Source organism: Octodon degus, unplaced genomic scaffold (assembly GCF_000260255.1).
Source record: "Octodon degus isolate 3935 unplaced genomic scaffold, OctDeg1.0 scaffold00063, whole genome shotgun sequence".
NCBI lineage: Eukaryota > Metazoa > Chordata > Mammalia > Rodentia > Octodontidae > Octodon > Octodon degus.
In genome coordinates, this window is record NW_004524639.1 from 7,444,189 (window position 1) to 7,454,605 (window position 10,417).

A 10,417-nucleotide genomic window follows, 5' to 3' on the forward strand; every position below is an offset into this window, starting at 1 on the left:
AAAAAGATTCTTACAAAAAAAAAAGAAAGAAAGAAAAAGCAAAGGTGATGAGGAGTGGGGAAACAGCTCAGGCCTGCTTAGGAGGTGACTGGACGACATATCTGAGTACGGAGAAGTGGGCCTCAACCGAGACCCATGTTATAAGAACAAGAGCTAGTTTTAGGGGGAAGAGAAATTCCAGTGCTGGAGTTACATCCTACTGTGAAGGTATCTTCTGGGCACTTGCGTATGTGACTGTGATACCCAGGAGGAGGCCAGCTCAGGTAAAAATTCAGAAATTGTGGGTATGTGTAGGAGTTAAAACCATGAGAGTTGGTGGTTGGTCATCAGCCTTCTAGGGAAGAACTTGGTTAGCGAGAGTAGCAGGTCAAGGCTTAAACCCAGGGCAGACCCAACATTCCAGAAGCAAGCATAAGAAGAACCCATAAAGGAGCCAAGGGAGGACTACAGAGAGCCATGTGTGTGAGGAGAACCAAGGACAGAAGCCAGCACTGGCAGAGAGTTGTAAGGAAGATGTGGTGCACGGTGTTACTTTGACCTAGGAATCTGAAAAGAAAGGAATCTTAAGCCTATGGACAGAGCTCAGTGATAGGACACATTATTTGGCATCAGCAAATCCCCTGGGTTCAATTACCAGCACCAAAACAGAAAGGAAGGAAGAATGATTTTTTTTTTTTAATTTTAGGGAAAGGTCTACAGGGTGTTCAGGGTCTCACTACTAGATCCAACTCAGAGTGATCCGCCTGTGTATAGCCTCCCAAGAACTGGAATTACAGGCTTGCACCACCACACCCAGTCTCAATTGCTATCTCAGTGTACCCCGGGGCCAGTACTGCAGGCCCCTGAACCTGCTTGCAGGCACTCTAATCCACTGAGCTATTTGGCTGGCCCAGAAAAATGAATTTAAATGCCCTATTCAGTTTGGCAGTTAGACAATCCAGCACCCAGGAGGCTGGGGCACGATGACCACTGTGAGTTTGAGGCCAGCCTCTGCTAAGTCCTATAGTAAGTTCAAGGACAGTCTGAACTACATAGCAAGACCCTGTCTCAAAACGCCAAAACCAAAGATTAACAGAGAGGCTTATTAGTGTTCATATTTTAGTCCATAGCCAGCTTCCAAAGCGGAAACGCCACCTATAAATGCATGAGAAACATTTTATTTATTTATTTATTTTTAATTTTAATTTTATTGAGAAATATGAGACAGTTTCAAAGCTGATTAATAGGACAGTTTTGATAATCAATACACTGTACATTGTTATCTTCTTAGTGGTTATCCAGAGTACAAGAAGCAGACAGGATTTCCTGTCCAAACACTATTAGTACACCTTTTTCTTCTCATTGAGTTAAGCAAAAGTAGCTGTATATCTAACTTTTGTATATATAAATACAAAATGATCTTTCCTTTGTATCCCCTTTTTTTTGTTTAGTCCTGCCAGAGGTGGGTATTCTTTTGGCATCTAAATACTATAGGTGTTTGAATTCAGCAAAACAATCCAACACTGTCTAGCAGTCTATATGAGGAACATTTTAAATCTAAACCGTGACACCACTCATGTCATATTTTTTACTGTTTATTACTGTGAATGCTTGTTAAATTGCTTGTCTTGGCTACTAAACTAACAAGACAGAAAATATCTGTCTTCCTCACCGCTCTGTCCTTAGCAGTTAACACTGCACCTGAAACATAGTAGGTGCTCAATAAATACTTCTGGAAATTATGGTCTCACAGCTAGTAAGGAGAGGAGTGGACTAAAACCTAGTCTCAGGGCCACGGAGATGGCTCAGTGGAATAAGTGCTTCCCTTGCAAGCACAAGGGCCTGAGTTCAATCCCCGGTTCTGCCTAAATAAATAAAAATAAAAGCCAGTCTCTCAGGCTTCAGAACTCAAGCTCTGAATCATAAGGAGAAGAAGTAGCATTGCCAGCTGGCCGCTCGGGTGCTCTCAGCTTGTTTCCCATGCAGCCCATGGGGGACCGTTCATTATGTTACGGGCCAAGGAGAAGAAAGGCTTTATTCAAGCTAGCTGCAAAGAAATGAGAGGCAATAGAACGAACGACACGACAGACAACACAGGCTTGCTCCAGCACTCTTCCCTGTGAGCTCTTGGGGCCAGCACATGCAGTTCTGTCCATTCATCTGGGCTGAGAAGAAGAAGGGAGCAGCCATTATGGCCCTGGCCTGAGGAAGCTTGAAGCAAATTGTCCCTAAAATTAAAAAGTTCTGTCTTTAAAATTACCTTTTGTTGTTTCTAGCAAGGGAATCAAGGTTGCCAGCAAGAGAATAGATCATCGCCAGAGATTAGAATAAAGCAGCGGCCAGAGAGAAATCAAAAGCAAGACGATGAGACTGAGAAAGTTGGGCAAACTGTGGCCCAAGAGTGAGACTATTTTGAGGTGGAAAGTAGTGGTTTAGGAGATAACAAGAATCTGGCTGGGGCTCCAAGGGAAAGTATGAACCAGGTTCCCGAGGTCTTCAGTGGTTGAGAAGGAGTAGGAGATGGGTGATATCCTGCAGACCAGAGCGAAGCTACAGGAATGAGGAGGCAGCAGCAGCCGCCGCCTCGGGAAGCCTGCCAGTGCCCGCAGCTCTGCCTGGCCTGCGCTGTGGTACAGATGTCCACTCTGCGCATAAGCAGTCCTCAAGGGAGAGCTGAGGTTCAGGAAGAGGAGCCGATGAAGGAAACATCGTATGCAGAGGATTGTGGGTACAGGAGAGCTGTCACAAAGAAGGGCTCCAATAGTCAAGTAGAAGAGGCTGTCCCAATTCTGCATTGCCACCAATCATGTAGGGCCTTTGGAGACAGGACCTGCTGGCTCTGATGTTGGTTACTTAGGACCTTATACTGGCTACCAGAAACTGTGGTTCCAAAATTTAGAGATGATTCTCTTTCTTTCTTTCTTTCTTTCTTTCTTTCTTTCTTTCTTTCTTTCTTTCTTTCTTTCTTTCTTTAATGTATTTTTTAGGGAAGGATCTACAGGGTGTTCAGGGTCTCACTACTAGATCCAACTCATAGTGATCTGTCTCTTTACAGCCTCCCAAGAGCTGGAATTACAGGCTAGTGCCACCAAACCCATCTCAATTGCTCTCTCAGCACACCCTGGGGCCGGCACAGCAGGCCCAGGGATTGAACTCTTGGCCCCTACGCCTGCTTGCAGGCGCTTTAATCTCTGAGCTATTTGGCCGGCCTACCTTTTTTTTGGAACAAGATCTCACTGTGTAGTTCACATAGACCTCGAACTCACTGTGTAGTCCAGGCTAGCCTCAAACTCGTGGCGATCCTGCTGCCTCTGCCTTCCTGGTGCTGGGAGTATAGGTGTGCACTACCACACCTGACCTTAGAGGTGGTTTCTTAAGAATAATTCATTCTTCTCATTGGGCCAACAGTTAAAATGTTGAGTGGATCTGATGGAAATGCTCAGGAATTAGATGGCAGTGATGGTTGCATGATGTGACTACTAAAAATCCCACTGAATTGTATATTTTTAAATGGAAAATTTGATGTTACATGGGTTATATCTCAATGGAAGTCTTTTCAGAGCTCATTTCATCTTTACTTCATGTGTATCTGTGTGTGTGTGTGTGTGTGTGTGTGTGTCCATGTGTGCATGTGTGTGTGTGTAACTGTTCCAGGTTGTACATCTGGATGTGAGAGGCAACATGGTGAAACTTAATGATGGCTCTCAGATCACCTATGAAAAGTGCTTGATTGCAACAGGTGGGTATTTGTGGAGATGGCTGGCTTCCTTGCTCTGGTAGCTCATTCAAGTTTTACAATCCAGCCTTCTCCATAGTAGGCATTACTACTTTATCTTAAGAAAGCCAAAACCTAGTCTCTGGAATAGCTGTCTTCTCTTATTGCACAACTTGGCTAAGTCCAGGCGCCTTGGGTCATCAGCCCATCTGGATTATCCATGCTGTCCCTTCTGGTAAAAGCATCAAGAAGGTGACCATTTTCCTCTCCCTGCATAGTGCTCACCCTGTGCCCTAAAAATGATAGAGGTTTCTGGATTCACTGCCAATTTTCATGAGAAATCAGAAGAGACTGAAGCAGCTGGTGAGACCAGTGTTGCCATGGTAGCTGGTGAATCCTCAGGAGAAACTAGAAGAGAGGGTGGAAGCATAAAGTGAGGCCTTCTACCCAGCAATGGGGAGCGAAGACCCCCCCCCAGGAAGAGACCCAAATCTGCTCCTCCAAGGAAATTGAATGAAGTCCTGCTGTGAGGGCCAAATGAGGGAATGCAAAGCCATCTTACCCTGTGGTAGCTGCAGGGGCACTGAGGAGCGCATAAATGCCCCAAGTCCCAGTAGGAGAGTTCCACTTGGGGGTCGGGTTGTGTGGCCTGGCTCCTGCCTGCTGCTAGGCTGAAGAGTGTTGTCCTCTTCCTTCTAGGAGGCACGCCAAGAAGTCTGTCTGCCATCGATAGGGCCGGAGCAGAGGTGAAGAGCAGGACGACACTTTTCAGAAAGGTAATTATTTGTCTGCTTTAGTGTTTGCACAGTATTGTCTTGAGGTAATACAACCTTGTGGTCCCCCAGCACTTGCCCAGGAATTAGGAGCTCCAAGTTCTATATATGGCTCTTCTCTAGACTTGTTATCTAGCCTTGAGGAAGTCACTTCCTCTCTCTGACCCTCAAATACCTCACTCAGGGGTTTTAAGCTCCCAGGAGAAAAATACAATTAGTGATTTTATTGCTTGCTGCAGTTTCATCGTTGGTTTTCCTGATGCATTTCACTCACTGGAACTCCTTAGAGCCTCTTGGCATTTTTCATTGCAAGTGGCACGTAGAAACTGGGAAGCAAGGTCAGGAATACCACAGTAAAATGGAAGGGCAGTGGCTTGCTTCTTAACACTGCTTTGCTTATACAAACTGCTGTAATTTTCCTCCACTCTTACGGGAATATTTGAGACCCTGTACTGTCCTTTAAGCTCTGGGTAGAATAAGGTTTGTCACCCTCAGCACTATTAATACGATGATCTGGATAGTTGTGTAGGGAGCCATCCTGTGCATGGTAGGATGTTGGAGGCATCCCTGGCCTCTGTCTGCTAAATGCTGGAAACACTTCCCTTCCCTGACAGCCAAAAATGTCTCCAGAGACTGCCAGATGTCCTCTTGGAGCAGAAGGGCAAGCCCTTCTAGTTAAAGACCAGAATGTTATCACTGAGAAAGAAATTCACATTAATAACATAGCAGCTGTAACTGAGCCACTTCTAGACAGGGAGCTTTTATGTGCAAAAATCTGTTTACTGTTGTGGAAGATATAGAGAAAAGTATTTCGTAGGATTATTATCCTATGGTCCTTTGGGAAATCTGTGGGCTAAACTCTTTTGATCCTGCAGATTGGGGACTTCAGAGCCTTAGAGAAGATCTCACGGGAAGTCAAGTCAATTACCATTATTGGTGGGGGCTTCCTTGGCAGCGAACTGGCCTGTGCTCTGGGCAGAAAGGGTGAGTATTGGAAAGCGACCTCGGTTTTCCTTCTCTTTTCATACATCACATGTGTGTGATGGACTATAGCAAATTCTGGAAATGTATTTGGAAAAAGGAGTAAAAGGAGTTTGATTAAGGTTCATAAAGTGCAGGGCTAAGGGTGTAGCTCAGTGGCAATGCTTGGTTTGATCCCTGGCACTCCAATATAAAAAGTCTACAGAGTACAAAGCTAAGCAATGAGGTTAGTCCTGAGAAGGATTCCTCAAGGACTGCAAAGCTATCACCTGAGTAACTTGAAAATCAGTGTTTCCTTTCCCCTAGCTTCCGTGCCAGAACTCTTTTGAAGTAAAATATTAAGGGAAGTGAGTTACTAAAATTAAAAGGGCCATGCAAAATGCAGAACTGTAAGTGTGTTTCAACTGCTGCCCTATAAAAATCCTAAAACTTCCTCTAGGTACATGATGGCTCCCATCTTGTCAGGTCTGTGAGCCCCACTCTGAATGTTTCAAAGCAACCATTTCTCTTAGTGTTATTGTTCAGCTGTGTGAACTCAGGGCATCTTCTCAGGAGGGTACTTCCGATTCAGAGGTCACAAAGTACTTGTGACTGCATGGACAGAAGGGCACTGAATTCACGGTTGGCAGCTTAATCTGAGCCAGCAGTTCTGGCACCTGTTGTCTCTGCCTTCTAAATAAGCCAAGACCTGAATGCCCAAGTGCTTCATGGGTGGGGGCTCTGCCAGATTGGCAGCTTTGTTTCCCTTCCTGACCTCCTGGGATTACCTTTTGCTTCCTGCCCTAACTGCTGCCTTTCTTCTCTCCAGCTCGAACCTTGGGCATAGAAGTGATTCAGCTCTTCCCTGAGAAAGGAAACATGGGAAAGATCCTCCCTGAGTACCTCAGCAACTGGACCATGGAAAAAGTCAGACGAGGTAGAGAGACTTTGTGTGCTGCCAGTGTCTCCTTTGAGGGTGACCAAGGGTCAACTTAGCTTTTGGGGACTCCCTTGACATAAGCCCTATTACCTGGGAAGTGAACTGTTTTGCCATTTCCCAGTCAGCCAGCTTCATCCAGGCATTCTGAATCTGAAGCACCAGATTCCCAGAAATGCTAAAAATGGGCCACAAGCATATGTTCTCACAGCCCTCCATGGCTGCCTGCATGCTGGTGATGACTGGTTGGACCCAGGGGAGGCCTCTGGGCAGGCCTACTTCTCTTGGCAGTTACAGTCCCTCCCCTCACCTTGGGTCTTGTTTGCCTTTACAGAGGGGGTAAAAGTGATGCCCAGTGCAATAGTACAGTCGGTTGGAGTCAGCGGCGGCAAGTTGCTCATCAAGCTAAAAGACGGCAGGAAGGTGAGGGGAGCACAGACATCAGAAGACCTTCCAGCTCTGCTCTCATTGTACTTCCTTCATTTGACACCAACAGACATAGTTTCCTTGGCAGCCACCATTAACCTGTCATAATTACCTGAATTAACTGTCCCTCCCTTAAAACAGGATAATGAGAGCCAGAGCAGGCTCCTGTGGACCACTTTTCTTTTTAGGCAATGTGGAGCCTTTTTCTGTGATTAGAGGTTGCCTTATGAAATGGAGCTAAAAATCTGTTTACCATGGCTGGCGAGATAGCTCAGTAGTCTAAAGCACCTGCTTAGGCAAGCTTAGGCAGGCACAGGGACCACGATTTAATCCCAGTACCACATGCTGTGCCAGCTCCATCCCCAGGGTGGACTGAGCTGGCCACACACAAAAAAATGCTGTTTACCAGAGGTAAGTTAAGTCTTGATTTTCTTTTGAGACTCGGTCTCACTTTGTAGTTCAAGTTGGCCTTAGAACTCACTGTGTTGCCCAGACTGGCCTCGAACTTGCCGAGGTCCTTCAGCCTCAGCTTCCTGGATGCCGGTATTGCAGGCTTGTACCACCTCCACACCCTTTCCCATGATCTCATTAAAGCCCCACTTCTTTTTTTTTAATGTATGTGGTACAGGGCCTCACTATGCAGCTTGGCCTTGTAGTGATCCTCCTATTTCAGCCTCCCCAGCACTGGGTACAGGTGTACTCCACTATGCCTGGTCTTGGTGCCTGAGCACCCAGGGTGGCTGGCACAGCATGTGGTACTAGAGATTGAACCCAGGTCCTTGCACTTGCCAGGCAGGCACTTAGATCACTGAGCTATCTCTGTGGCCCAAAGCCCCAGTACTTACCAGCATGATATGCAGTCAGTAGTGAAAAGTGGAGGCTGTGGTGACTGACTGAATTTCTTTTTTGCATCAGGTAGAAACTGACCACATAGTGGCAGCTGTGGGCCTGGAACCCAACGTTGAGTTGGCCAAGACTGGAGGACTGGAAATAGACTCTGATTTTGGGGGCTTCCGAGTAAATGCAGAACTTCAAGCACGCTCTAACATCTGGGTGGTAAGTGTGCTACAGTATGACCAGACTTGATTTGTTGTCCCTGGCCTGTGAACAGTTCTGCCAGGTAGAGTACTAAAGTTCATTGACAGCTTAACCAAATAGGGTCAAAGTGTTTGCAGGGCAAGAGGAGAAAATAGAAACTTGTAAACTGCTGGGTTTAAAAGATCTAGTATAGTGTCATCTGCAAACTCATGGAAGATAAGAACATTGTGCATGCCTGCTGGAAGAGAGCTAGCTCTTATTCTGCTTGTGGGCAGTAGCCCCAGCGTAGCTCCTGGTGGGCATATGCACTGCTTTCAACAGATCCACTGTTCCCGTGGCCTCAGGGTGAGTCCAGGGAGTGGAGGACAAAGTAGTTTTCAGACATGTTCCCTGTCACTGTGTGTGGTAGCACATGCCTGTAGTCTCAGCATTCAGGGGAGATCACCGTAAGTCTGAGGCCAGCCTGAACTGTAGAGTGAAACCCTCCCTCAAAACACCAAAAAAAACAAAAACAACAACAAAAAAAACAAAGACAAAAAAATCAAACCTGTTCCCTGGAAAAGAACATCACTCTGTTCATTTTCCTTAAGAACTACTTTTTTTATGTATTGAGTGCAGGGTCTACAGGATCTCACTACACAGATGGAACTTGTAGTGATTCTCCTGTTTTCAACCTTCCACGTGCTGGAATTACAGGCACATGCAACCATGCTCAGTCTTAATTGCAGTCTCAGTGCGCCCCAGGGGCAGGGCTAGCATAGCATGCTGGGGATCGAACCCCAGTCCCTATGTCTGCCTAAGCAGGCGCTTTAGTCCACTGAGCTATCTGGCCGACCCAAGAACTATTTTTAGTTGTTTCCAACACCTACTATGATACTAAACAAGACTATAGTATGTTGGAATGGTGAGATAATTTACCCATTGCTAGATTTTACAAGTATATTGTAGATTTTGCAACTAAGGATATAGGTGCCTTGAAGAAATTTGTTTCCTCCTTCAAAAATTGCTTTTCTTTTTTGTAAAGGTAAAATGTAGTAGATTTTTTTATGTGAGAGACACAAAAAGGAGAAAGGGGACCAGTCACCCCCAGCAACCATGAGTGTTTCAGAGTATTTTCTTCCCTTTGTTTTTGTTTGTTTGTTTTTGTTTTTGTTTTGTTTTGTTTTGTTTTTTTGGTGGAACCAGGGATTGAACTCAGGCCCTTGTGCTTGCCAGGAAAGCACTTATTCTACAGAGCCATCTCCCTGCCCCCTCCACCTTTGTTTTCTTGGACATTTTTTTCCTTTGTTTTACTAGGTTGTGGTAAGCATGCTATATATAAATGTTTATATTCTGCCCCCTTTTACTTAACACTATAAATGTAAGCATTTTCCATGTTTCAGACTCTGTAAACAGTTTAATGACTATCTAATACTCCATTAAGTGTGTTTCTTAGTTCACTTTGTCACTACTTGCTTGTTAAATGTTTAGGTTGCTTTGAGGGCATCTGAATGGCCATAAAGATGATCAAGGATTAGAGAGCTCAAATACCACATCCTGCGTGAAACTGGCCCCCTTTGCCCCTAGCATGTCAGTTTCATCTCAGCAACTCAGTCAGCATAATGCTTTTAATACGTATACTTAGTGTTCCGTAAATACTTGTTGGATGAATGAATGAATGTGGAACAATGAACAAACCATAATATTGCTAAGTGAGAGGCAGTCACACCTAAAAGCTGCCTTCCACACATAGAAAATACCATGATTAGCCAGGCATGGCGACACATGCCTATAATCCCAGGCTGAGGCCGGAGGATAGTTATGAGTTCGAGACTAGTCTGGGCTGCAGTGTGAGCTCAAGGCCAGCCTGAATTATATAGGGAGACCCTGTCTCAAAAAGACAGACAGACAGAAAGACAATCATGGTTAGCAAATAGCCTGGTGTAAAGGGTAGAATGAAGAGAAACATTTGTACATAAACTGAAGCACAGCAGATACAGATTAGTTTTGTGGAGGTGCAGAGCTGTTTTAAATGGGATATCAAATGCTTTTAGTAGCTGGGGTGTGATACTAACCTTTAGGTGGAAAACATTCATTAGTATTGTAGATGTTCTTTAAGCCCCTCATACTTGTATCATCTTTAACTTAACTTTAAAAAAAAATTGTGCTGGGCCAGGGAGATGGCTCAGTAGAATAAGTGCTTCCCTGGCAAGTGCAAGGGCCTGAGTTCAATCCCTGGTTCCACCAAAAAAAAAATTGTGCATTCTCATTGTGTCTTCTTTCCTAAGGCAGGAGATGCTGCATGTTTCTATGATATAAAACTGGGTAGGAGGCGAGTAGAGCATCATGACCATGCTGTTGTGAGTGGAAGGTTGGCTGGAGAAAATATGACTGGAGCTGCTAAGCCCTATTGGCATCAGTCAATGTTCTGGTAAGAGTTCTGCATCTTGGGAATGCATTGCATCAAACTCAGTATTAAGATCCTAACACAGGGGCTGGTGAAATGGCTCAGCGGTCTAAAGCACCTACTTAGAACAAGCTTAGCAAAGCACAGGGACCGCGGTTCAATCCCCCAGCACCACATGCCAGCCAGCCCTGCCCCCTGGTGGG

At 45.3% G+C, this 10,417-nt stretch overlaps 1 protein-coding gene across 1 annotated transcript in view; it reads left to right on the forward strand.

Moving 5' to 3' along the window:
* The window catches only part of Aifm1 (apoptosis inducing factor mitochondria associated 1), a 44,330-nt gene that overhangs the window by 28,828 nt on the left and 5,085 nt on the right, over nt 1-10,417 (forward strand). The window contains exons 7-13 of the mRNA XM_004634505.2: nt 3,634-3,718; nt 4,394-4,470; nt 5,343-5,451; nt 6,257-6,364; nt 6,699-6,787; nt 7,706-7,846; nt 10,096-10,238. Coding sequence (XP_004634562.1) covers nt 3,634-3,718; nt 4,394-4,470; nt 5,343-5,451; nt 6,257-6,364; nt 6,699-6,787; nt 7,706-7,846; nt 10,096-10,238 — 752 coding nt within the window. The remainder of the gene's footprint in view (nt 1-3,633; nt 3,719-4,393; nt 4,471-5,342; nt 5,452-6,256; nt 6,365-6,698; nt 6,788-7,705; nt 7,847-10,095; nt 10,239-10,417) is intronic.